This window comes from Falco peregrinus, chromosome 17, assembly GCF_023634155.1.
Source record: "Falco peregrinus isolate bFalPer1 chromosome 17, bFalPer1.pri, whole genome shotgun sequence".
Lineage (NCBI taxonomy): Eukaryota > Metazoa > Chordata > Aves > Falconiformes > Falconidae > Falco > Falco peregrinus.
This window is the reverse complement of record NC_073737.1, coordinates 5,304,061-5,331,127: the sequence shown is the minus strand read 5'-3', so window position 1 is coordinate 5,331,127 and position 27,067 is coordinate 5,304,061. Positions and strand designations below refer to the sequence as shown.

General features: G+C 49.9%; 1 protein-coding gene across 1 annotated transcript; it reads right to left on the bottom strand.

Annotated features, from left to right (window-relative positions):
* Positions 1 to 1,445: 1,445 nt before the first annotated feature.
* On the bottom strand, positions 1,446 to 26,663 carry CDS2 (CDP-diacylglycerol synthase 2). Its single transcript, XM_055820187.1, has 13 exons — positions 26,397 to 26,663; positions 14,068 to 14,210; positions 12,856 to 12,952; positions 12,345 to 12,442; positions 11,492 to 11,631; positions 11,021 to 11,079; positions 10,181 to 10,263; positions 9,237 to 9,324; positions 8,780 to 8,848; positions 7,974 to 8,126; positions 7,561 to 7,680; positions 6,850 to 6,953; positions 1,446 to 6,161 (listed from the first exon to the last, which is right to left on the bottom strand). The coding sequence occupies exons 1-13, from the start codon at positions 26,646 to 26,648 to the stop codon at positions 6,032 to 6,034; spliced, it is 1,536 nt and encodes a 511-aa protein (XP_055676162.1). The 5' UTR covers positions 26,649 to 26,663; the 3' UTR covers positions 1,446 to 6,031.
* Positions 26,664 to 27,067: the final 404 nt, after the last annotated feature.

Genomic DNA, 27,067 nt, shown 5'->3' with positions numbered 1-27,067 from the left:
TCACACAATTCAGCCCAATGCTGCGTGGCTACACCACAGCAGCTCAGCCCTCCCTGGCACCCCAAAAGAGCCCGGCACAAGCACCCAGGGAGCTTTGGCTGCATTTTGCCACTTGCTGCCATTGGGCACCTGCCATCGGCCTCCAGGTTTGAGAAGGGACATTGCAAGTTTTTTGGGGGGGGTTCTTAGCAATCAAGCCAGACAGCCTCCTCCTGAACCAAATGCCCCAGGGGAACTTAAAAAGGGCAAATCTCAGCCCATAAGGTCGTTATTTTGTTTTTACATCCCTCTTCTCTCATGATCTCATGGAAAATGTGTCTGCACAGAGGGTTGCATGAGACCTGTTTGCACAGAGGCAGCCTTGGTTTGAGGCTTACCATCCTTCTGGGTATGGAACATGGCTAGCACCAGGATTTCCCCTGGGAATTTGCCGTTTTCGGTGTTTGCTTTAATTAAATTGGCACAGGATGGGGAGAAACAAGGACAGGTCGTCAGCTGAACAGCAAGCAGCAGTGCAGATAGGCCAGCCGCAGAGGCCGTCAGCTGTGTCTGACTCACTGCAAGGCACAGGCACGCACACTGCCCTGCTGTCAGCCAGCTCGGCAGCTTGCTAACAGATTTCATAGTCTGTTTTCCAAAACATTTAACACCGAGGGATCTTTTCAAGACCTTTCAATAATACCATCTAATTTCTTCATAGGACTGCTGAATACTGCATGGTGCCGCTCAGCAATTTTCTGCTTAACTGGCTGACTCCTCCAAGGGCGATGTGTTGCAACGTGAGATTGCAAGGTGGCTATAGAGAGGGCATCTTATTTTCTTGTTGTTGGAGGATTAGTTTGTCTGAAAATGCCCACAGAGTGTGACAGGAAGCAAAAAGAGGGCTGCTGATGGGTTGGTTTGGCTTAGCTGATAAGTCAAACAGTCAAAATAACACAAGAGCTAAAAATAGTATGTTTTGCTGGGTAAACAGAAAGATTCTGCTCTCCTAACCCCACACAGGTCAGGAGAAACAGCTGAAATGAAGCAATAATTTACATTAAGTGGAGCTCCACCAATTTTTCACATTCCCAATGAAATGTTTAGGGTAAAATGAGCTCATTTGCAGGGTGCAGCAGTGCTAACACTTCCCTCGTCTTTGATCAAGATGTGCCTGCATGATCTGATCACAGCTTCCACGACAAACCACCCTGGAAACACATCTGTTTGCGTCCCTCGTGCAGGGTCCAATCCTGCCTGCGTGCTCAGCCAGTCTGCAGCCTTCCCCTCTGTCTTTGCCATAACTAGGTCTGCTGTCCCAACGATCCCTGAGGAAGGAGAGCTACGGGGAAAGGAATGGAGGAATCTGAGTTTAAAACAGACAGATCTCTTCTACAAAGTGTGGAAAGGAGGTTTTCAGCATCTCCCCCGCTTGCCGACAGCACTGAATAAAACTCCACTCCAGATAATGGAACTTATATTTATTTAACAGTAACATATAGTATATAAATAGGGTAAATACTTTAAAATATACAATATATCACATTCGGACATTCGGTCAAAGAAAGGCAACTCTACATGTGTAGCTAAAACATTAATCAAAATAACAATGCACAGAGAAAAAAGCAGATGGTAGAAACACATCAGGTCTGGAGAACAGGAGCACACAAAGATTACAGCAGTACAAAATGCAACTCCTGGGCTGGCTACAGAGGGCAGGAACCACAGGAGCTCTCACATGATGCTTTCTGCGACAAACACCTGCCCCAGGAGGGTCCGGATGGGCCATACAGGTGCTTCCCACTCAGCTTTGCCCTCCTATCATACAGAGCCGGTTAGAGGAGGCAGGGAAGGAAGAGACGCCAGGATCCCACGGCAACGACGCTTGGGGGAACTCGCTGCACACGTCAGAAGCAGGAGACATACCCTGGGATATAAGGTACCAGCACCTCACAACCTGGTGCCAAGCATTAGCTGACGCTACAGGATTTCCAGCTTCACGAGCCGCACAGGTACCATAAACCCCAGGCAACAGCTGCCCCTTCAGATCAGAATCTGCAGACTTCTGAGCCCCCACCCCAAAGAACACCTAAATCATACATGCTGACCAGCACAGGGCATGACACCGTATGCAGAAACTAGGGTTTAATGTTTTGCTGAGCGCTGCAGGCCAGTCTGGCCATGCACGTGATCTGCAAACTGATTTGGGCTACAACCAGACTTGGAGAAGCAAATTCCTATCAGATCATGCACATCTATGCCGAGCGAGCCCAGCCGTGCTGCTCAGACCGTGGGTCAAACCAGCGGCTGACCCCACATCGCTAAATCACCCACCAGCAAACAAACGTCACAAATGGTCAGTCCCCTCACCAGGACAGCCAGCAGCTTTCTAGCCACGTGCCATCCCTTTGCTTATCAAATACACTCACATCCCGCTCGGTCCACACCAACCGGAGAAACGGCACCGGCTCGTGACGAGGTGGCTCCCACAGCAGCCTGTCCCCTGCCAGGCAGCAGTCGTACCCCCCTAAGCTTCACAGCGGCCAAACCCTGCTCTTCCCTCCCTTCCGACCCAAGCCCACGTGCCAGCTGATGCAGCACCTCCCCCCCTGCCAGCCTGCTCTCGCAGTTATTTCCCTCTTGCTGGCCACAAGCAGGAAGAACTCCGGTCGTGGAGCCCACTGTGAACAAAACCTATTGTGCAATGCCGAGCCTGAGCCCTGCAGCTGAAGAAACTTCTCATGAGCATCCCCACATCGCCTCAGCAAGCCACCCCTGGTGGCAGGGCAGCCTGGCCTCTCCAGCAGCACGGGCTACGTCTGCCTCACTCCAAACCTAAATCCTTGTGAGAGCTGCTGCCTGCCCAAGGTCCTGCGAGGTTTAATGCAATGAAAAGAGGTGTGATGTGTCTTGCTACACATCCCTGGGCATCACAGTTAACTCCTTTAGGGACAGCCAAAGACGGTATCATCAGCTTTTCGTTTCCTCTAACTTGAAATATCTACAGCAAGTAAAAGCCACTCGCAGGCTGGGCCCATGAGGAAAACCCATCAAACGCTCCCCCGACAGCATGCTGCCACTGAGAGCCGAGGAGTGCTATCACATATATTCATACCAGAGGTGCAGAAGTGGTTTTGCCAGCCACAGCTCTCAGCCTGACGGAGGCTGTGATCCAGTGCTCACCAGCATTTCTCACCAAGTTCAGCCGTCCGGCTTGCAAATAATCGTAACCACCCCCATCTCCCTCCTCCATTTCACAAATGGATGCACTGCTCCCGTTCAGTTTACTGAACTTCAGCGCAGGATGCTAAACCCTTTCCATGTAGCTTTACCCTTGAGGATCAAAACAGGCTTGGAAGCCCACCCTTTTACCGCACCGCTGGGAAGGAAGCAAGGATAAAGCTGCAAGCCCTCGGGAAAGCCGCCCACACGCACTGTTGCTGTTGCTGCTGCTGCTCCTCTCCCAGCCCTGGGAAGCCACTAAATGCACTTGCTTTGCCCTCCAGTGTCCGCATCCAGCACTGCACCCCCCAAAAAGCCCAAGTGCTACTTCAAAAGCACGCAGAAAAGGCTTCATGTTCAGTTTTTGCCCCGCTAATTACAACTAAAGAGGTACAAAAGGTTTAAAGCAAGATAAGGGGGAGGCTAAAGACCCATATGAAAAAATTCTCATCAACACTAGAGCTTCTTCTGCTGACTGACACGACCCGACAGTGCACTACAAGGGATTTTGGCAAATGCTGGCAACGGGCAGGGAGAATCCAGAAAAGCACCAGCCTGTCTGACCCCACAGGGCAAACTACTTTTCAGGGACTACACAAAACCCTGTCACTTCCACACCTATTCCCAGCCCAGATACTCCTTGCAGGTGCCCTCACTTTGCTTAGCTAAACTCAGCCAAACTGTCATGGAAAGCAGACCAAATATTTCTCCCTGGGCAAAGCAAGATGGAAGCACCTTAAGTTTCCCCTCCAGTTTTCAAATTAAGGGCTTGGACCAGTATCCTCTAGGTTGCCAGACAATAAATCCCTGCCTAATTCAAGCTGGAAGGGCACAGCCTCTGCGACTAGTCCAGGAAAGCCACTATACACACCACTGGCACTAACCACAGGCCATGCTGAACTGGCTCCATTGGAGCAGCCCTGACTCCTGCCAGAAGCCAGCAACTTTGCCCACACCATGCTGAAATACTTGTGGGAACAGACCCTTCTCCTCTGCAATCTGTGCTTTCGATCAAACACCTCTTTTTGCAGTACAATGGGCACAAGCTTCTGCCCTGCGGTTCCTGTTTAAGAAGATGAAGCAGAGCTTACCAGAAGCAGAGCTTACCACACCGAGTCCTACAGAAAGGTAAGAGAGAAGTTGGTAGCTGTTAATGTAATACGCGCGCGCGCGCTTTCTCACTTACTCAGGGTAAATTAAAGCAATGGCAGAATCAGAATATGAACTACAGCTATTTTCAGGTGGTTTATTTTCTGTCGATGCTTAGCTAGCTTGCAGCATGTACATGTGTCTGTATAGCAAGGGTGGTTTCGGTCAGCAGCTGTTCGAGAACAGCAATGTACTTCTGTGTTATCTTTCCCTGTCACTCGTTCCCCAGGTTAAAATAAGGTAAAGTTTCTCTCTCCCATGCACAAACTATAGAAATAAGTAAAATGAGAGTCACCTTGTGTTTGGGAACATTGCATAAGGTGTAAACTGGGGATATTTTCACTATCTGATCACTAAAAAAAGTTTTACAATCTTTAGGGGTCTCATTTTTAAATAATAAAAAAGTATGACAAAATAAAGGAAAGTACTTCAATAAAACTTGCAACTATTAAGTACAAACTATTTTTGACAAGATTTAGTAAGCGAAGCAGGACAGAAGCCTGCAGGTCAATGAATCCAGACTGAAATGCAACACAGACCACGATAAATTCAGCAGCATGACATCTAGAACTCAAGTAACAAACAGGTGATAGACATGATCCCTGAAAGAAAAATGAAATACCCAGCTGACAGCACCAGCCAGCAAACTTCAGAAACCGCCCCCCCCCCCCCCCCACAAACAGGTAGGAAACTGCTCCCCAAATTGATTAAATTATCCCAGTGTGGGGTTTCCAACCATCTAGAAATGAAAAAGTGTGGTTCAGTGTTTCTTAAAGGTTATTTGATGGGGGGGAAAATGAACCAGCTTATTTAAAGGGTTGTTCTTACTTGGCAGGAATTACTCAATGAAACTCCGATGTTCCTTAAAACCTATTTGCTTGATTCAGTTTTGCAGCAATCTGAACCTCCCACATTCCCACAAGCAACTGCCAGTTTCTTGACTCCTTGTCCCCAGTCTATTTCTGGTATAATTGGTATAAAAATCTTATTAGCAAAAATCTCAGCCATAAGGGGGGAATGGGAATGTGAGAGGCACTGCAAAAAAACAGCAAGTGAAAATAGATGCATGTGCCTGGCTGGGCAGAGGAAATGTGGCTGGACTGGTACAAGATCCTCTTCCAATTTACGGAGCCTTGTGCTCCTCACACAGTCTGCAAGGAGACCACACACAGGCATAAACGGGGCTTTCTGGGAAAATTAACATTGCATTCACAGTTCCCACCGGGAAAAATGATGGTCCCCAGAGCCGCCACCCTGAACGCAGCCTGGCACAGCGGCCAGGGGAGCCGCAGGGCTTCACCTTCCCTGCTGGCTTCCACGCGCAGAGGTGGCTGCACAGACAACGCTCGGTGTGTTCCCTGCAGCAACACGCTCCCAGGAAAGGTTCAGCTCTGCCCACATGCATCAAAGGTTAAGAACAGACCACGAGGACACCTGTACCCTCCTACTTCACCCAACTGTCCTTCCGAGCCTTAACTCCTTTTCAGCTACAAACCCAAGATTTGCTCATTTGAACCAAAGCTATATATTATTAAAAAAAACCCACAAATGCAAACATTTACCAAGAAAGGAAGAAAAGTTACAGTGAAATGAGGCCTTGTTATTGTCTTAAAGCAGGCAAGCCAGGAATTTCCTCGAGGAGGCTTGTCTGTTTTCAGTCCTGTTCCAATTGCCCGTCTGTCTATGCATCCTCCAAACTACCTAACATACCCTTGTCAACAAGGTGTGCTTTTAGTGTGTTGAAAATGTGGAGCTGTTGGTCCGGCCGCAAGGTTAAGAACTGCTGGATCAGTTTGCTTGGGTTAGGACCTCTGAAACACAAAAGCATCATTATCCATGAGGGACACTGCTAAATCGCAACGATCTCACAACTCAAAGGCAATTCCATCAAAATAACAGACTTGTGAAGGAACGGGCAACATGGCCGTTACTCCCAGTTCTACCCAAGGAGCTTAACTCCATTTGAGATGCGGAAATGGATTCAAAAGACACAGGATGCTGAATTGTAAATAAAACCCAAACCCAACCCAATCTGTTTCAAGAGGGCTATACATCTTCCATTATCAGCAGATGCTCCCCCTCAAAAATCAAAGTAGCCACATATAAGACAGTTCCTCAACTCCTTCGGTACATCTTTTATGCACCTACACGCCTTCTTCCATGCCTGGCTACAGAATAATTGTTAATGCTACAAAATCAGATTTTTTTCTCCTTTTTCAACTCTGGAAACCCTGCTCAACATTCACAGGGATGCAGAAGGGACATAGAGGAGTTTTAGAGGGAGTGGGATAAGAGACCTCGGGAAATGAGGGTTGTGTTTCCAGCTCTGCATGACCCAGCTAAAAGATGTTTCCCTTCTTCAAAGCCTCCATTTCCTCTCTCTTTGTCTTGTATTTTTAGCTGTTAACCTAACGGGGGTAACAACTGTCTCTCATTACAAGCCTGTACATCGCTTGAGTTCGACAGGGCCCCCAGACTTCACCGCCAAGCAATACGTACCTGATAAAGCTCGCGATGTACACGTTAACAAAGGTAGCCATCAGGTACTGACAGTCAAAGCGGTCCATGATACCTCCATGCCCTGGGATTGTGTTGGCAAAGTCCTGTGTGGAGCACAAGGGATTGCATTGAGCAGTTTCAAATGCCCATCACCTGCACTTGCTTAGGTACCTCTACACGTGACACTCACACCCTTGCCCTAATTATTCCCAGAAGGCAGAAGTCAGACTAAGAAGACATTTTTGTTTAATCTTTCCCTGGTTTTAAAAGTTTCTCCTTTATGCAGGCTACCAGTGCCTCAGGGACATCAAGGCTTAACTCGGATCTGTCACTCAAAGGTCAAGGAAGGTTAATGTTTATCTCCTGCAATGCTGTCTTGCCTTTCAAGGCATTTTAACTGAACACAGACCGTTTATACGTAAAACCAGCCCGCAAGACATCAAGGGAAGCCTCAGATTACAAAATTTCCTGATTGGGTCTTTCTTCCTCTACCTCAAGTTCTGCACCAAAGCGGGGTTTAGAATATCACAACTGAAGTTTTGAGGTCTCTCCCCATTCAGTCAAAAAACCTAGATCCTGCTCCAGCATTTTATCTGTGACGAAACAAACCTCCCTTCCCAAAGCACCCAGCCTGCCACTCCTGGGAGCACAGGGTCTGCTGAGAGCGGGAGCAACCATTTGTGAAACGTAAATGACCTTCACCATCCTCACCTTGATTTTGAAGGCTCTCTTAAATCCACTAGCAAAGAAGCCTCCGAACGGCCCGATGAGGGAGGCAAAAGTAGACAGTGCGATGCTGTGGATTTGGAAGGGGTACATCCGGACTGTCTTCTGCAGAAAGAAAAACATGTCAGAGAGGGATTTTCAACAAGAATAGCACTGTCCACTGCTTGCCCCTCTTTCTCTGCTCCCCAGGCTTTAAGTCAGTTCGTTTTCAAGTGGGTTCATGTCCCACCAGACCTGGGACAATTCCTTTGGGCCGTCCACCAACACGGAGCACCATTAAATTCCCCATTTTTCTGGCTTGTCCTGTTCCTTTGAAGATGATAAAAATAAAGCCCTGATCTCTCTTCTTCGTGTTCCTACCCCAATAAATAAGATCCAACAAACACAGAGAGTCCTACCCAGCCCACCACAGACTGCAGCACCAAGGGGATGTTGTATTCCTGCAGCTGGAACAGCTCGGACGGCTCACAGTCCACTGTGAAGCTGTTGGTGTCATTGTTGAACTCCACCGGACAGGTGAAGCACCGGTACCCAGACATCACGTAGGACAGCTTCAAGGAGAGAGAAAAAGAGATGCAGCAAGAGAAAACAGGATTAATATTTCCCTGAGCAATGTGGCAGAGACATTCTCAAGGGAAAAGGCCACTCAAGGAGGCAAGGTGAGGAGGGAGCCACACTCCCAGCTTCATTAAGGAGATTACTCTCCTGAGAAGCAGTAATTGGCTAAAGGCAAAGTAAGCGTTTTCATTCAGTGAGTGCATCTGTTCAGCAAGCAGTGATCACAGCCCCATACGCACGGGCTGAGACAGGCTGCACCACTTGGCTGAGAGGACAGAAACGGGCAGACACAGAGGTCATCAGAAAACCAGGTATGAATACTCCAAAAGCACTCAATTCCCCACGCAGCCCTCAGAACGAGGCGCAGCATTCATCCAGCAGGAGCCGAGAGAAAATTTCAAGGATAGTTATTGTCCTGAACACATCACAGGGTGTAACAGGGACTCAAAACTTCCTCCAGTACTCTGCTCCAGCTGCAGTATCTGCACGCAGCCATGGACCAGTTCAGGTCCTGGTCAGTCAGGAAAATGTGAAGTCTTTGACAAGAGCTGGGAGAGCTTAAAGCTCGACTGCATCTTTTAGACAAAATACCGTCACCCTACAAAGGGAAAAGACCAATGAAGTAAGCACCATGATTGCTACTTACCAGCAATCCAAACAAAACGGTGGCAAAAAATCCTCCAATAAAACCCTCCCAGGTCTTCTTTGGGGAGAGCTGCCAGAGAGAGAGGGGGGTAATTACAAACCGTACGCTGCCGCACACCTACGCAGCCCTTCCTCACTCGCAAATTGCTGAGGCAAACGCAAGTTGGTGCCAACCACCAACAATTAAGAGTTTGGTCAGAAGCTGACACTGACACCTCAGTCTGTGATGGTTTGTTTGTTCATGGTTGGACGCGATGACCTTACAGGTCCTTTTCACTCTCATTGATTCCACGATTCCACAATTTAATTTTACAGCCTCAAAGGCTGGGATGCACACCAAGTTTAATCTGGAGGCTTGCTTCAGATCCATAACAAGCAACAAATCTGGAGATGAGGGAACACAGACTCAGACCCAAAGAAGCCAAAGCGTGTGTTTCATCCACCCAAGTGTTACCAACCTTGATGAGTGGCGTGCGGCCAAAGAAGAACCCGAACATGTACGCCATGATGTCATTGCAGATCACACAGGAAATTGGGACGATGAACCTAGATGGGCAAAGAATCAAACCATTGCAAAATGCCAAGATCAGACAACTCCAAGATTTAACTAAACAAGTGGTTGCTTCATAAGGTGCTTTGCAGTGCCATCACATCGTCTCCCCCTCCAGTGCAAGGCAAGGAGCAAGCAGGGAGCTCCTGGGGAGATCTGGGGGGTTACTCTAGTGCTCTGGACTAAACGGCCTGTTTTAAGCACATTTTCTTTTGCCACAAAAGACAGGCTGTTACATAGTCACCCCCTTTCCCCCCCGTGAAGTTGCATTTTTGCTGTAAGCAGGCGGCTCCCTAAGTACCCTGGGCTGGTTGCGACGCGCAGATGAACACGCTCTTAAATCAGCCACGATTAGTTCCCAGCCCTGCTGGTTTTTGGGAAGACCAAAGGGGCTTCTGCACAGCAGCTGGAGTAAGGTGGCAGGCTGCAGCCTCCTTCCTTTCACAGTGCTGCTTTTAACATGATGCTGGCAGCACTGCCCCAAATCAAGGGCAAGCAGCACTTTCCATCCAGTTGCTAGATGTGGGTATAAAGAGCATATATGCCCACATATACATAGGTGGGTATAAAGCATTTACACAGGCCTGATGCTGCCTGAAAAGTCCCTGCACCCCACAGCAACTGTCAAACGCTTCTTTACAACTCTCTATACTGCTCGAGTAGCACAAAGTAAGATCTAAGCACTGAGGTATCACTCAATATTTTGCTTTCTATGCTGAACAGGTTGGTCCCTCACAGGAAGCACCTTTCTCCTTGGCCCTTTCTTTTTTTTAAAAGAAGTTTTAACTCAAAACACGGTCATTCATTTCAGGCTGCAGAAATCAAGGGAACTCGGAACACGCAGCAACTCACCATATCATTCCTTCAAACAGGTTGTGAATAATGAGGTGCGACTGGGTAACAACAATGAGCAACGTCACGTGGGTCCATCCAAACTGGAAGAGAAGACAGCATGCAGTCCAGCCTGCCCAGAGACACTGCCCGTACGCATCGCTGGCAGGAATCGGGTGCTGTTAGCTACCTCTCAGAGAGAGGCCAGCTCATGCACACGCGTGTTTCTAGCATGCGCCTTCACTATGACAAACATCAAGAGTCACAAACAGCAGGGAACAGTCGCCCGTAGGAATTTACGGGCATGTTCTTCAGCTCAAGCCCAGAGGTGACCTTCAGTGGGAAGACTTCTGCTGGACCAATGCTCTTTAGCCTCCCCCTATCCCACACCTCTCACCCAGCCTTCTGACTGCATAAGAAGAGCAGAGAACAGTCAGGTACCCGAGCCATATCCCTATAGACCCAATATATTGAAAGTAAAACTAGCTGCATCGATGGGTCAAACACAAGCAACACCTTACTGATGTCTGAGAAAAGGACACAACCGACTAATCCCGGGGGCAATCTACCCTCAGTACAAGAGTCAAGTCGCTTTGTGCCGTCCTCGCAGCTTGCAGAAAGTTTAATCGCATCCACAAGTGCGGAGAGAAGAGAACATGTGTCTGCAGGGAAATTCAGTCAGAGCCAGCTTCCTAAAAAATACAGTCTGCTCACGGTAACTCTTCTTCCAGGCAGCATTACAATGCACAACCAGCACAGAAGCATCTACTGGCACACAGTCCTACACACATTTTCAAGCAGCCTACATTATTCCTTCTTCTGCCTCCAGCTGGGGCAGCCCGGCCCTGCCTTTAACCTTACCATGTAGAACTGGAGGCGATAGTGTTTCTTCACCAGACTCAAGACAAACATGCAGAAACCTGGTGAGACAGAAGAAAAGTAAACGGTGGGATTGTATCTTCAACAGTAAGAAATGCTTTTTTACAACAACATTGCACAGCTCCTGAGGATTTCGCTTGAGTAAAGCAGCAATGCAGAGTGGGAAAACTCACTATTTTGGAAGTCACAAAACACCACTGCCTACAAGTAACACTTGGAGAGATGAACAATCAAGCCTCGCTGTTCCACACAGCTCACAGAGGTTTTTTCTACAGAGCCTTATGCAAGAGATTTGCCATCACTACTCTAACCATGCAGCCAAGTTACAGCATCACCAAAGAGCACAGATAACTTGCTGCAGTTGCTACACTGGACACAATACCCAGGATGAGTAGTTCAAGGAGATTTCTTCCAGCCCAGACACGATTAACCAACGGAAAATGCGGTCTCTACCTGTCAAGTATAGGGCAAAAGAAATGAAGCGGTGGTATTTGCTGAGAATTCGCAGGGGCTCCTCTCTCTGAACCAGGGTGAAGAAATAATCTGTCACAGTCTCACCGTAGAAAAAGTAGTTTACGCAGAGCAGGAAGTACCTGTGAAGGATGCAGATGCTCGTTAGCGGGAACCCTAAAAGGCTTCCAAGGAAACACAGAAAGCGACTGATCCCTAAGGTCTTTACATTCCTCTGGTACACTGCGAACAGGCTTTCTTCAAGTGACAGCCAGAACTTCATTTCCCCCCGTTTAGAAATGTCACCTTCATTTAAACTAGTGGCTGCATCACTCGGCTCCCGCAGCTGGGGTTTGATTTTGGCCTTGTGGTGCACAAAGACCTTCTGCCTTTAGGCGGCACTCTTCAACTGGCCACCTTGGCCATCCCAAACGCACCTGCTCTGTGCTTCCTGAAAGCGTTGCTCCTGCCCCCTCCCCAGCCCCCGTCCCAACGTCCAGCCCTGCTTCACAACCACCTAAAAACTCCCACCCCACCCAAGCAACCACGTCCCATCTCTGTGTGATGACTCCTGTCATCCTGTCAATGCTGTCCCTTGCACGGATCATGGGATTCAAATCTCTGCACTTCACTAACAACAGGACAAACTTCACCAATACGGGCTCTTTCAAGATACTGATCTATCAGTCGGGGCTTTTCCCTCACAAGAGTTGCTAACACACGACGCTTGTCAACACGCAGCAATCGCAGCATCTCTGGTTTGGAGGTAGCCAGATCCTCTTGCTGCCTGTCTGCAATGAGATGAAGTGTAACTGCTGCACACAAGCCTGGGGAGGGGAGCAGCCCCCCTACTCACCAGCTGAGCGTCCTGAACCAGGGTAGGTCATACGAGTGGTACACGTTATAGCCAATAGTGATAATCTCGTGGAAACATTTGATCTGGACACACATCACCTGCACAAAAAAAGACATCCAGAAGCTGTAATACATGTTGGTTAAACATCTCTCTCCTCAAGGAGATAAAAAACACGTGTGTGCAGAGCAAAAGGCACCTCAGCAGTCGCTATCAGGCTGGCAGGAGTCTCCTACTCCAACATGGGAAGCTCACCATATTGTTCTTCTCTCCCCTTTCCTCTGCAGGAGGTTTCTAACAACCCCTTGTTATTCGTTTCAGTTGCAGCCAAATGCTGACCCCCAGGGCAGGCAGTCACAGATTCCTTCCAGGTTTCCTCCACGGAGAGAGGAATCCAGCAAGCTGAGCGAGGACCTCTCAACTATGAGGCTCTGAGCTGCCCACCCCGGCGATGGTCCCAGCAACCTTCCCCCCGTTCGCTGTGACTGGCAGGGCATCTCTCTGGAGCACTTACTATTGTCATTAAGACCATGGGTCCCAAGTAGATGATGATGAAGAAGAAGGTAATCATTGCCAGCGTGAGGATGCCTCTTACCCACCAGTTCTTCCATCTAGGCCACAGAGAAGGAAAGACGTTAAGAGAAAGTCAAAACAAAGCAAGGAAGCGGGACAGCCCTGCTCTCTGCACATCACAGGAAGGAACCTGAGCCCTGGAAACCCCGAGTGTCCCTTCAGCGCTGCAGAGAGCCCGCGATCCACTGACGAAGGCCTGGTTGCAGCAGTTGCAAGGCTACAGTTCAGCTCAGTCTTCCCAGCTGTGAACCTCCCTAAATGCAGAAAGCATTAGCCAGGTGCAGAGCACCTCCACGGGCACTGGAATGGGACAGGAGAGCGTGTTTCTGTTCTGCTACAGGTTTCCCACACCACAGACAAGCCACATGCTAAGTTCAAACAAAATGGGCACCGTAGCCCTCTCTGCACTCTCTGCACACAGGACATAGGCCCTGGGGTGCTGTACCCTCGCTGCTCTCCAACAGATCCTGCCTTGAGCCTCTCCCATGCTCACAGCACACCCAGGAGAGACACTTTCTCATGATATAAATAAGATGCTTTCCCCCCCAAGCAGTCGGTAGAGAACATTCCCAGTATGTGCTTAAATCTTGCCCTTATCAGCATGCTTTTCTCATGCATTCCTGAAGAAGTAGGTCACCCTAGCGGTTAAAAACCGCCACAGTTGAAATCTTTGAAGCTGAGAGTGCTGTCAAAGCTAAACGCAACACCGTCCTGTCCCACCCAGGCCTCTTTTCACCTGCCAAGACCAAGCACGCTTGGAGGCGGCCCTCCCACAGCACTCCTCTGCCACCAGTCCTCTCCCACGCACACAGCCCTGAGCTGCTGCGCTCTGCTCTCCGTCCCAGCATCACTCTGCTCTCCGCCCCAGCATCGCTGTCCCAGCATCGCTGTCGTCATCTTTCCTGTCGCCTCAGGGGCGCCTTCCTGCCTGCACGCCAGGGAGGGAGAGCGCAGCGCTTCCGAGAGCAGCTTATTCAGGTTCCAGCAGCCCCCATGCCACGCTGCTGTGGCTAGGAAGGCCAGCTGTGGCTAGGAAGGCCAGCTGTGGCTAGGAAGGCCAGCTGTGGCTAGGAAGGCCAGCTGTGGCTAGGAAGGCCGCAGTGAAGGCGCGGGGGCCCCGGCGGCAGTGAGAACACCACGCAGTGAGTGCTACCTTGAGGACAGGTTGGAGAGAGCTCTGTTCAGGACCTCTGGGGTGTCATCTGATGTCGGCACTGCGGGCGATCCTCCGAATTCGGATTTGCTTTCACTGTCTGACGCCGTCTCTCCATCCAGCTTGTTCTCTGACTCCGACTCCTGCAAGTTAGAGACAAAGAGCTTTACTAGACCCAGTGCTGGCGCTCTTCGAAGCAACTCAGACCAGCCCCCAGCTGTAACACGTACCACCACTCTGCTTCTGCACGAGAGAAAGAGGAAAATAAAATATTCTGGGTATTACATGGGGTTATACCCATGAGAACCAACATCAAGTGGTTTAGGTGACACATGTGATGGGTTTTACTGTCCATCAGTCTCAGCAGCACCACAGAAAAGGATCTGTTCCCTCCAAACAGTTCAGGATGCCTCGCCGTTGATGAATAAGCATCTCCAAGTGCAGCATGTGCTTAAGGGACACAGACTTGTTAACAGGAATTTTTACAAGGTCTCCCAATCCCCAGGCAGATCTCCAAGTATGCAACACTGCCCAAATTAGAAAGAAAGGCCTCCAAGCAGACAGGTTCAAAGCTTCCAGACAGACTTTTTAAGTGCTGACTTTACACGCAGGCACTAAAAATAACACTGAGCCCATCCTCAAATAGCCGAAGAGGAAGAGCAAGGCTTATCGCTCAGGCCCAACCATCCTCTCTGGCCACAGAAGAAACTTGACGTACTGGAGAGAAATCCACGTGCCCTCCCCGCCCCTTGCACTGCTCCGGCACTTAGCTCAGAGCAAAGTCCTGTATTTAGGGGCCAAATAAATACAGGCGAGGCAGGAGGTTACCAAAGGTTCTGCAACAGGCCAGTGGTGGAAAAAGGATTACAAACCACCTCCTGGCTCCCAGGCAGCCCCATACCTTCTTCCCCAGTGGCAATTTTTCCTCCAGTCCAGCTCCTGAATACAGGATGAATCCAAACTTCCACATTTTGCCCTTCATTTCAGCGGCAGAGCTTCATCCCGCTCATCAGTCCTTGAAGCAAGGAAGGAAAACGCCACCCTCTGTGGAGCGCTCAGGCATCGGGCATGGCAGAGCCCATGTGTTTGGCCTCTGACCATGGGCTATTTTAAAACTCCCAGAAAAGAAGAGTGTGTTTGCAGGAAAGGCAAGGAGGGAGCCAAGCTGACAAACGCTGGGAGCTCTGCAAACAAAGCGACTTCATCCCTGTGGGCTCCCAGGCAGCGCTGCCCCACGCTCGGAGCAGGGGGACCCCCACCAAAACAAGCACCCACCGGCACTGGTTTGGTGTAACCAAATCGAGGCGTATTTGTAGTTCACTAGAGCAGTAAGACTTGAGCAGCTCCCTTAGTTAAAGCAGGAAGAGCTAATTACTCTCCAAGCTGTAATATATAAATGGCTGCAAGCCAGGTTCTTAAAAGAGGCGAGGACAGCGAAACATCGTCAGGTGGAGGCAGCTAAAAATACAACACTGCTGTCAGAGATTGCTTCCGGGAAGAGCAGCCATCGCACCCTGTGTCACCCATCCCTCACCTTGCCCCACACTCCCTTCTTTCCATTCCCGTCGACTGGGAAGGAAGAGGAAAGCAAAATATAAACACCTCCCCCAGGCTTCTTTTTGTGGTTTGTTTTTTTTTAAAACTGTTTTTTTTAACCGACCTGTAATATCCACTTCTCCCTCGGACTTCAGAGAGATTTAGTGCCAGCCAGACACACAGGTCCGGGGCCCTGCTCTTGAGCAGGTTTGGGGAAAGCAGTGCACTGTTTGAAGCTACAGTCTGTGTTTCCCACTGCAGTGATTTCTCTATGCTTTCTCCAGGAAAAAAGACTTTCTGCACAATTCCCCTGTGAGCAATATAAATAACAGCGAAAAGCTTCAGCTCCAGCCTGACCAAACTCAGTTTCTCCTTCTATTCTTCTAGATTACATTTAGGAAACAGGAGCTTTGCTTCTCTTGTTGGACATTTCATTCTAAAAAAGAAAAATTAATGTGACTGATTCACATCAAATGGGCAAGGAAGTGCTTTGCCACTTGGGGCAACCGCCATCGTCTGTACAGGCTAAACCCCAAAACCTTCAGCAGGTTCCTAATGCAGCCCAAGTACCCATCATCTCAGGCAAGCCCCAGGCTCGCCAGCCACGCGATAAAAGCATTGAAACGAGGAAGCAGATCCAAGCCAGCATCCCAGCATCGTATTCCCCAAAGCGCTAACATTGCGAGGCTAATTGCAAAGCAGGCAAATTATTCCTTGCCTGTAGCCCAGAGGATCAGAAGTTTTGCAAAATGCTCAGAGACCAAAAGAAAGGGAAAGAGCACAGATGCCCTCCTCCCTTCTGCTCCTGGCGAAGAACGCAAGGATGAAAGCAACTGCATAGCTCAAGAGACAGAGAAATGTGATGTCGCAACCGCGCTAATCTAACAGCTGCTGGGATGGACAGTCCCGATCGCTGCCATAGCCCAGCCGATGATTGCTTGCGCTAATTGCAAGACACTGACGCTGGAGCTAAATTGATGTAAAACCGTATCATCGGTTACCTGACCCACTGACTTTAGCGCAACGCCAAACCAAACCGCATGCTGCAAAGTGTTTTGGTCTCCAAGAGCAGCAGCCCAACGGCGCAAGCATCCCGCTGCTCCCCACTTCATCTTCAGCAGTGGGAATAGGAGAGGTTGTGCAACGGACATGCAATACCCACAGCTCCAACAAACATTGCCATGTTATTCCCAGAGGGTACAAAGACGGCAATCAAGAGGTTTGTCGAGATCAAGGGATGTCGTTAGGGTTCAACATTAAATGTAGGACTCATTCCTGCCACGTCTTGCTTGCTCAATTTAAGCCTGATGGGAGGTGGAAGAAAACATTTTCCCCAATGGAAAAAATCACCAGTTAAAGTGAGGGCCAGCATACATTTTAACATCCTCACTTTGAAAATAACTGAGCAGCATCAGGAATGAGCTCTTCTCCCTACTCATCTCTCTCTGAAACCTAGGGTTGAGATTATATAGGACATTGTGCCAGATATAGGCTATGGAAAGGACTCAGTAATTGACACTATTTTTATACCCTTTATGCAAATTGCAACCACCAGCCTACAAATCACCCGTTTAAGCAGCTGAGAGGGATGCTAAATTACTTGTTTAAGCCTGAGCGTGATGCACCCTGGTCTGGGCTACTTAATCCAGCTGTGGCATTGCCTTGGCAACACCCTCCCGCACATTCCCGCTGCTATCTCACCAGTCCTCCAACCGAGCCAGACAGATCCCTGTCCCCGAAGGATAACCAGCAGACAGCAACGCTTCCCGCAAAGCCGCTTGCAGCAGCGAGCAGAGAGTGCAAAGTGGCACAGCCAACGGTGAGTGATGCTCGAGGGCTATGGCCAGTGAAAATGTAAGCGCATTACGGAGTCAGTGCTGCTGCAAGGAGTTTGTGACTGCAAGGGGCAGGTGCAAACTGTGTCCTGCAATGCCAGTACAACCAGCATTTCAGGGAAACTGGGTCTAATAGATGGCATTCTGTCACCAGTTCTGCTGCTCCCCTAAGAAACACCAGGCTTCTGATGCCTCTGCCGTGCTATTTTCTCATACTTCTGCCCTTGAAACAAAAGCCTGGAGAGACTCAGACTTGCAGCAAGTTAACCCAGAAATCGTGACTCATCCCCTTCCCAGCCACTGGAACGTATTCTCTCCTTTAGCCTTCCACAGACCCTTTTTTCTGTCTTTTTTTTGTTGTTGTTTAGATTCTTCCTAAAATCAAAGAAGATATTTAGCCACAGGCTGATCCACACAGACATCATCTCATCATGCCTGAACCAACTATGACTTCGAGGTAGCAACTAACACAGCACCACGTCCTCGCTGAACCAAATGAAAACGCAGCCCCACCACCTTCCAGCAATCCCACCACTTCCCACCAGTGCTCCTGCACCAGGACATAGCTGCCTCCGGCTGTATTTATTCCATATTCTCTTACCACACCTCTCCATCACCAGTTTTTCCTGTTAGTTCAGTTGTTGATATTCCCTGTGCCTCTCTCCTCCCAGGCAGGAGGAGGGCAGAGCACTCAGTGCAAGCCTGTGCCAGGATGCTAGCAATCTATGTACATGATGTGGAGCCGGGAAACAATTAAAACCCCTTAGGTTTTGTTTAAATTTTTTTTTTTTAAAAAAAAAAAAAGGGCAAGCAAAGCAAACTTTCCCTCCACTTACCTTGGATTCTCGCTTTATTTCTCCGTTTCTTTCACAGGGTAAGCATTAAGCCTATTAAAATACAATCAGATGCAGTAGATTTACTGGCTTCTGTTACCAACATGCAGTTATTACATTGAAGGGCTCTTTTTTGTGCAAATCTGCCTGTCCAGCACCATAGGCAAGCCCAACACTCCTTCTTCAATGCATCACCTCGGTATCGAAGGCTTCTTAAAGAATCAAGGGAATATGTAATGAAGGAATAAAATCAAGATAGCAATGCACATTTTCTCCTAACTCATTCACTTCTACTAAAGGCACGATAAGAAGAAAGAGTAAAACCAACACATCTCTGCGAGGGCTGTTCCTCCTGACTGGTGAACCAGAGCAGAGGAAAAAAGCCAGATACCTACTTGCTTGTTAGGTTTGTGACAGCAGTAGATCTAAGCAACATCTGTGAACAAATATTTTATCACCCTAAAGAAAGATATAAGGAGAAACAAGTTGTCTTAGCTTTCTTTAAACAACTTAACTCCTGCAAGCATGCAGTAAGAAATGCTCACATTTTAAAGGCTTTCTCGCAGCCGAAGCTGTGAGCGTTCGGTTTTTCGGCCCAAGTATCCATGACATGATCTCAGTTGTCATAGAAACAAGCTAGCTATCTCCCTGCCAAAATTTTTCTGCCCAATACAGAAATACAGTTAAGTATTCAATGCTGGTAGATTAAATCAGTTCAAGAAATCCCATTATTTATGCACCTTTCTTGAAGCAAGGCGCCGTTTTATTTAGACTTCCTGCCAGATTTTAACAAAAAGCTGTGACGGAAAATGCTAATACACCGCTACAGAGAAAAATATAGTTGCTTTTTCAGGCAATAAAACTGACAGCTGAACAACAGGGACCAACTGTACTAAAGCCTCTGCTATTCTCACCTCTGAGCACATTTGCAGGATCAAGGCCAATATAATTAGTCTAATGGATGCAAACCCAGCGGCTTCAGTTATGAAAATCTCAATGTTTTTCAAAAGTGGTTTTACTTCCTATGTCCGGGAAAACAGCCGTCTCCATCCCCCTCTCCCCCCACCCACCTCCCACAGCTGCTGTGCCACAGCCCGACCCACCTCAGACAGACCCACCAAGGTGACACCAAGGCAAAAAAATCATCCTGTTACTCCCTAATTAGAGGATATTCTCTTTTAGAGGTTCACAAGGTCAGAAGGGTGAAACAAGGGAGAAGTCTGGAGAGCATTAACACTAGAAGAAGCAAACAAGCGTCCAGGCTTGATTTGTACTAAGGTCCCCAAAAAGCACTGTTTTTTGGCAAGTGGGCACAAAACGGCACCACACATGTCCTGGTGCTGGTCTAGAGGAAAGTGCTTCTTGGGCTGTGAAGTTGTCTACAGGGCAATTCAATCCAAGTTTCTTGTGTGCCCCCATCAGGATATCCCACCAAGCTGGCATCTAGTGGTGGCTGCTTGATTTGTTGTCTCCAAAAAACCAACAAAGCTCACGTTTCATTTATGACATGGGACTCCCTTCCCTATCCCCAAAAAATTATTCCAGTTGAAAGCACGAACAGAAATTAGGGCATGCCTGAAAACAGAGACCGTTAGCAGGTAACATCACCAACAGCATAAACGTTTACACAGCGGCTGAAATAGCTACGAAAACTCCCCATTGCCATCTCACGTTCCCACGTTTTCAACACAAGCAAGCTCAGCTCGCCGGCGGGATGTGCTCGGAGGTATGCATTGTTTGCATTTAGCAGAACAACAGCCTGATACAAGAGCCTGATCTCAGTGTCAGCAACTATGATTCACGCGAAATCACATAGCCCTGTGACTCACTCGGCACAAGTTCATCCTCTGCCCGGCCCCCAACACAGCACCCACTCCGGGGTCTGTTTATGCCAGGAAACCACGGAGGTAAACGCATCAGGCTCCAAGTGCTTTCAAGAAGCTATTGTACACAAAGAGCACAAAAACAGGTTGCTGGTTCTGGCATTCCCCCAAGATTTCCTACTGCAAAGAAAGCAACCTGCCTCCCCCTCCGAAACACGTGATGGAGATGTTTTGGTGATCGCCTCCAGTGCTGGGTTCTCCGGGATCTAACCGGCATTCCCCTGCGCTCGTGGCACCTACCGAACCGGCACACCGTGCTGTCCCTGTGGAGACAAAGAAACACGTACGGAAACAAGAAAGCAACGCTCCCGAGAGCCTCTTGGAACTGCTGTCTGGAAGAGGCTGCCCCAGCTTGGAGCTGCGTCTGCACGATTCTGCGCAGACATTTCGAGCTGTTGTTATTTGGAAGAGCTGTGAGAAACGAGAGGGAGAGCAAACAGCTCGGCAGCAACGGGTACGCTATTTGCATTGGAAGGTTAGTGCAGGAAAAGTCTATTTTTGTCCCCCAAAACGACAGCTTGCATCACGTTGAGGCCAATGGCTTCTGACCCTCGGTTCTGCTCGTGTTACACGTATTTTTCCAAAACCTAATCGGAAAAAAAAAATCTCACCAGTCTATTTAACTTTCTGACTATAAGGTGGTACCACAAGCTTCTTTACCAGTCAATCTCGTTGGATTTATCAAGGAAACTAATTGGAACTAATCAAGGAAAGGCGCCATGCAGGACTTGGGCCAGTATGTTTGGATGTTACACCGATGAACCCAAATTGGCAGTTTTCTGAAGTCCCAGCTATCGCAAACCTACAGACTACCACACAACCTGTTCTAAAGAGAAATCTGTGAATCTTCATGGTCCTTTATAATCCTGGAAACCAGGGTTCAGAGAAAACTCAAGTGAAGCAGATCACCAGGAGGGACACATGCTAACACAGACCACATTTTCGGGGAAAACAACAGAGCCACTGACAGCGTCATCATTTCTGTCCCAAATTCCTGCAGATGTGTCCTGGCCAATACAAAGACAAGTGGCGGTATCCTTTTCCTTCAGAAAGGAAGTACAGATCTGCTTGGAAACACTGCATCTTCACCGAGGTTGGCTTCCTAAGGGTTTTATCTCCCAGGGTAGTCTACACCTGGTGCACATCACTGCTCATTAAAAGCAGGCAGGGGGATAAAATGGTTTTCTTGCCACCTAATGTGTGTCACATGGTTGACAATGAAATCATTCCTCGGTTTTTCTCTGTGCTGGGAAGAGAAACGCAAACACCTCATCACGACTTCCTGCTGCTCAGCACCAAACACCCCTCGATCCATGGGAATCCCCCCCATCACATCACCGCCAGCACGCGGCTTCGGAACTGCAAGCAGAGACACCGTGTATAAATCAGCTCGTCTGAGCGCTGAGCAAGAGCCCCGACCTCAACGTGCAACGGGGTGGGGGGTCAAAGACGGCACAAGTATCCATCGGGAGCTGCGGACATGCCACGGCCTCCCTCCAACACGCTGCCCTACACTGACCTCACGGTACACAGCAATGAGAGAGTATCGGGAGTGAGGACAGACTGCTGGAGCAGCAAGAGGGAGCTCGGTAAGAAGCTCCTAGATCCACTAAGATCCCAGCAGGAACACTTCAGAAACCAGGTCAGCCATCTGCCTGGAGGGAACAGCGACTTGCAGATACTGCCAAGAGAGACATTCTCTTGTGTAGCCCTCCAGACCAGACAGAAATAAATCCAGGCATTAAATAAGGATAGGAAACAGATGCCAGCTCTCACCCACCCAAAGGGCTGAGGAACGGGAAAGCAGCGTGCACCTGGGGGGCTTAACCTCAGCATCGAGAGGCTCCGTGCTTGCTCTGCCATGCACGAGTGCTGCACACAGCTCCATGCAGAGTGGGAAGGAAAGGACCTCCTCACAGCCCGAGGCAGAGTCATCCAACCCTTAACATGACAAAAATCTTCCCAGGATCAAACTTTTCCAGCATCACCAGAAACGAGCAAGGGAAACGGGCAGTTCAATGGAGACCCCACACATTTTGCAAAGAGGAGCAGCGGGCAAGTCAAACGCCATCCCAAGGAAACGATGAGCAGCCTGCAGCTCTTTCATCAGCTGCAGGGCAGGCCAGAACCTGGCGAAGGTATTAAATCCAACAGCCGGTTGTAATGAGCTCCATTAGAAACGCGGTCAGTCCAACTTCTCGTTGCCACAACTAAGAGTACAGCTAACGGTGCGCTCCTGTTGGCAGGCACGCACGAAGCCGAGCACCAAACAGCAAGGAAGGCTGAAACGTATCCGCACATCGGACCCGAGATTGCCAGCATCTATCAAAAATAAATGAGGCTCATGCTTCAGCAGAAGCCAAGCAAACCGACGCTTGGTATCAAGCCTAAAATAATATTAAGAGCTATTAAAAAAATAAGCCTTTGGCATGGGGCTGGAAGCGGACTTGTACTTCTGCCTCTCTTAATCGTGGATGAAGATGAAGAGAGACATTACTGCGGTGCTTTATTGGTTTTGGTGCTACAAGAACCTCGTCTTGTTACCACCAACTCCCAGCTCCTAGGAGCTCTCCTGTGACCTGGGAAGTAACAGGATTTGAAACTGCCTAAACCTTCAGAGTGCCTGCGCTGTTATTCCTTTACGTCCTGCGCCCTCTCCTAAGCTGAGCACCAAACTCAGAGCTGCTGTGTCCTTTCCAGCACACACATGGCAGCCGCACACACCTACCCTTCCCCCTCCCAAGCAGACCTAAGGGGCAGCTGTCAGCATGAGTGTTCAAACACTTACTTAGCTCAACATCTTCAGAGCACTTCAGATTGCTAGGGAAGTCTTGCAAAATGCCTGGAAGCACAAGAAATCATGAGGCTTGGAAGCCAGGGCCTTTCACTTTTTGTACCACGCGATACAGATGTGGCCAGATAAAAAGTCACATCATCAGTCCACCGCAAAACCGGGCTGGAAAGAAGAGCAGCCCTCATCACGGGGGTAGCAAACTCACTGCAGGATCCTCCTTAAGTATGGAAACACTGCACCCTCGCACACTTCACATCTGCTCTTCCAGGCCTTGTATCAGCGAAGCAATGCTCCTGTGATCACCGTCACCCCTTCTCCCGTAGGAAATCAGCTGCTGTGGGTGCAACAAGGTGCCAAACACTGCACAGTGGTAAAATCCACCTGCATGGGCTTGCACAAAAAGGTCTGCCAGGCACAGCAGCGGCAGGGACCGCTTCCATTTGCTCTGGCAGCTGCCACCTCTCTTAAAAGGGACAGTATTTTCCAGAAAGACACTGGGCGCCAGTGAGAAAGGGGTTGGCAAACAAAGCCACAAGTGATGCAGGGGTGTGATCTGCAGTCCTGATAATCCAGCCTCTAAATAAAAAAACTGCCCTCCTCCCCTTCCCTGGGACTAGGCCACGGGATGTCTGAGCTCCCTCTGATTTCAGACAACTACTAGTGCAACGTCCTAGCAGAAGGACGGAAAAGAAAAAACCCCGCTGTCCTCGCTGTCGAGTCGCACAAAGTACAAACCACTACTGAGAAACCACCTTAAGATCCCATTACACCAGCAGAAGTGTTCCAGAGCTCTGCAGGCATCATGAAACAATTTCCTTTTGCACTTTTCCTGTTCTCTTTGGAAGCAGGAAGAGAAAACACGACTTAATGGGATGCAACACAGGAGAGAAAGCATTGCCCTCTGGTTTTAGATAGTGAATATCTACAAAGCAAAGGAACAAGTCTACAAAGACCAAGGGAGAACGGGATCTGTAAGGTAACAAGAAACTGGAACTTGTTCCAAGCATCTAATCTCAGGTATCTAAACACTAACAGCAACAGTTAACAGCACTGAAGTCCTCTGGGCTAAGAAAATGGGTACCAAGCACGAAGAACATCAGGGCAAGTTTCCCTGTTTTTTTCACTGGAGCGATCAGGGGGCATTCACTGATCAGAGTAAACAGATGTTGCCTTGTTTCCCTTTGAGACGAAGATTGTGTTGCACAACAGTTTTAACAGAAATCGATTTTAAAATGTTCTGGCACAACAGTCTCAACTGAAGCAGCACAGTTTCAGCTGTAAGCACTGCCATGTGCTGGGGGGAGGAAAACACCAAAGCCACGACACTGTGCGAGGGTTAGAGGAGCAGAAAGTGAAACCAGCCTCTCTCTTTCCGTTATCAAAACGGCAAAAGGAACAATTCCACAATACAACTTCCCAGGTCCGATCTTAAGACCAGCCTCGATGTTGACATCTCATTTTAACTCATTTCTTTTAATACTCCGAGCGCTCTTTTCAGAAGACACAAAGCTTTCTGGAGATCACAATATGTGCTGCTAAATTATTTTTCCTGGCAAGGCTAACTGAATGACAAAGCAGAAATGGGAATCTCCCCTCTCAACAGCAATACCTGCAGGCAACGCACTGGGCAAGCTAAGACCACCGATAAATAAGACATGCATGAGCAATTCCGCTGCGTTGGCTTTATGCTGATGTGATTCCCAGGCTCTGCCAGGCGTTTCCTGAGCGCTAAAAACACAACAGTTTGGTCTCAGGAGGAAAGAAAAATCTGCTGCTGAGGTCTGCTGCCACAGAAAGCATGACACTGTAGGGTTTCACTAATAGCAGGATTACTGTTACCAGGTAACCTCCTACCAGGCTTGATTTTAACAGTTTGGGGAAATTCTCTGCCTCCTGGAACTGCTTCGTATTGTTCAGAGACATCAGGTTCAGGACCTCAGAGGAGCTGTTCTACACTGCTTGGAAACATCTTTTCTTTTTTTTTTTTTTTTTCTCTCTCACAATTCATTTGAGCTGCTTTGGGATGAGCAGTATGACACAAATGTTCTCTCTCTCTAGGATGAACACTTCCAGTCACTGACTCAAAGGTAGTATTAGAGCAGCCCTTCAGAAGGCTCATTATATGTAAAAAGCTTATTTGCCTGGAGATAAGAAAATTGCACTCAAAATAGCGGCCCTCTGACCTTCTTTAGGAACACAACACAAGTAGCAAGATCACAGCTTGGCCGAGGGAGTTTGTTTGCACATTGGTCAAGGAGTGCTAGTCCTTCCAGGCTGCTGAGGGACGCCTTCCAACTCCCAGAGTTCTGGAATATAAATGTCCCTGAAGATTTTCTGCTGCAAATTAAATTCCAGCTGAGACAAACGTATTTACGTAGAGAGTAACAGCTGTGCCCTGTGCAAAACAACAACAGAACAGGAGCCATCTTACCGCTCTCTTAGTAGAGGTCAGTAAATCTGCTGTCAGATTTATGCAGCTTCACGCAAACTATGAAAAAGGCAGAAACTTCAGACCCACATCAAGGTAGCCCGTTCTCGGCGCTGCCAGCGCTTTCTGCCCCAGATCCCTCTCTAATCACATCAGAACAACAAAGCTTCCTCCAACCCGACCACGCAGCTCCTAGCGGGCGTTAAACCGGCATCGAAACCAGCACGGAACACGACACTTAAATCGCAAAAGACAGTTTTGCCTGATGATTTCGTGCTCTTCTGAGTCGCGTACTTCATGCATTACCCCGGGACACACGAGTACGATGCCATGAAGGGCAAACGCAGAGCACAGGGTCACCCCCAAGACACGCGTGTTACACACCAGCGCAGCCACGGGCCACTTCACCCTCCAGCTTCTGCTCTCTGCGACACTGCGAACATTGTTTATAAAGTTTTTCCTGGCTGCTTATTCCTCCCAGTCCTTCACTCTTTGGGGAGGCACAGGAGTAAAGATGCCAAAGGCGACGGCGAAGCGACCGCCAAGCACGGAGCATCCACTGGGCTGGGCTGGGAACGGAACAGCACAGACGTTACGGGAGGCACCGGCCAGGTTTTCCTTTCGCGGCTCTTCTTCAGAAAAACCGTTAAACCCCGATAAACCACCGGCGGGGCGCTCGGGGGTGAGGTGGGAGATGCCCAAGTCCCTCCTGAGGGAACCGGCGGGGCCTGCGACCCCCACCACCTGAGGCGCCCATATCGCGCTCCCACCAGCGGGCCCGGGTGTCCGGCCACGGACAGCTGCTCCCCCCCGGGCCGGGCTCTGCCCGCCGGGGGCCGCTTTGGGGCTGCCGGGGACCCCCCCTCACACCCCCCTCACACCCCCACCCCCACACACCGCGGTGCGGGCCAAGACGCGGCGGGCCCGCTGAGAAGGAGGAGGAGGAGGAGGCGGCGGCGGGTCCCCCCGCGCCCCCACGGGCCGCGCAGCCAGCCCCCCGCCCCCCGGCCCTCACCCCACCTTCTCCTCGGCCTCCCGCGCCCCGCCGGGCTCCCGGCCGAGCCGCTGCCGCAGCTCGCTCATAGCGGCCCCGCTCCCGCGGCCGCCGCGCTCCGCCGCCGCCGCCGCCACTGCCACTGCCGCCAGGGGGCGGGGGAGCGCAGAGCGGCACCGCCGCCGCCCAATCAGCGGCGGAGGATGCGTGCGGGGGCGGGGTTTAACGCCAGCCTGGTTCCGCCCAGGTGTACCCGGATGTGCGCCCGCCGGCGCCATGATGGGCGAGCGCAAATCGCCGGGGCGGGGGGTGGGGCGCAGCCCTTGGCGATCGGGAAAGCCCCGCGAGCGGGAAGCTCAGGGGTGACGGATGTGCGTGAAAGGGGAGATTGCGCTGGGTTTCACTCAGGCCTGCAGTTCCTGCCGGGGGAGGGGCGCGCCGAGCAGCCCCTGCGGACAGGCCCCGGGGCGCAGCGGCCCCAGCGCCCTTCCCCGCCGCCTCAGCCGGGGCCCCCACCGCCTCTGCGCCCCGCTGGCCATCGCCGTACGGCGCGGCGGGCGGCGGGCTAGCGCCAGTGTGTAACCCGCGTGGCGATTGGCTCCCGCCGGCCGAAGGGGCGGGATTAAGGAGAGGAGCGACGCCGCAATTGGTTGGAGAGCAGGGTATCCGTCATGTGACCGTGCTAGGGCTTCGCTGA

Bases quoted from the DNA above. Each gene is read 5' to 3' on its own strand.
- CDS2 (XM_055820187.1), bottom strand. From the start codon at position 26,648: ATGGCGCCGGCGGGCGCACATCCGGGTACACCTGGGCGGAACCAGGCT. The intron at 14,211-26,396 runs GTGGGGTGAGGG...TCTAACTTGCAG, and splicing joins CGCGGGAGGCCGAGGAGAAG to GAGTCGGAGTCAGAGAACAA. The intron at 6,954-7,560 runs GTGAGGATGGTG...TGCTCCACACAG, and splicing joins AGAGAGCCTTCAAAATCAAG to GACTTTGCCAACACAATCCC.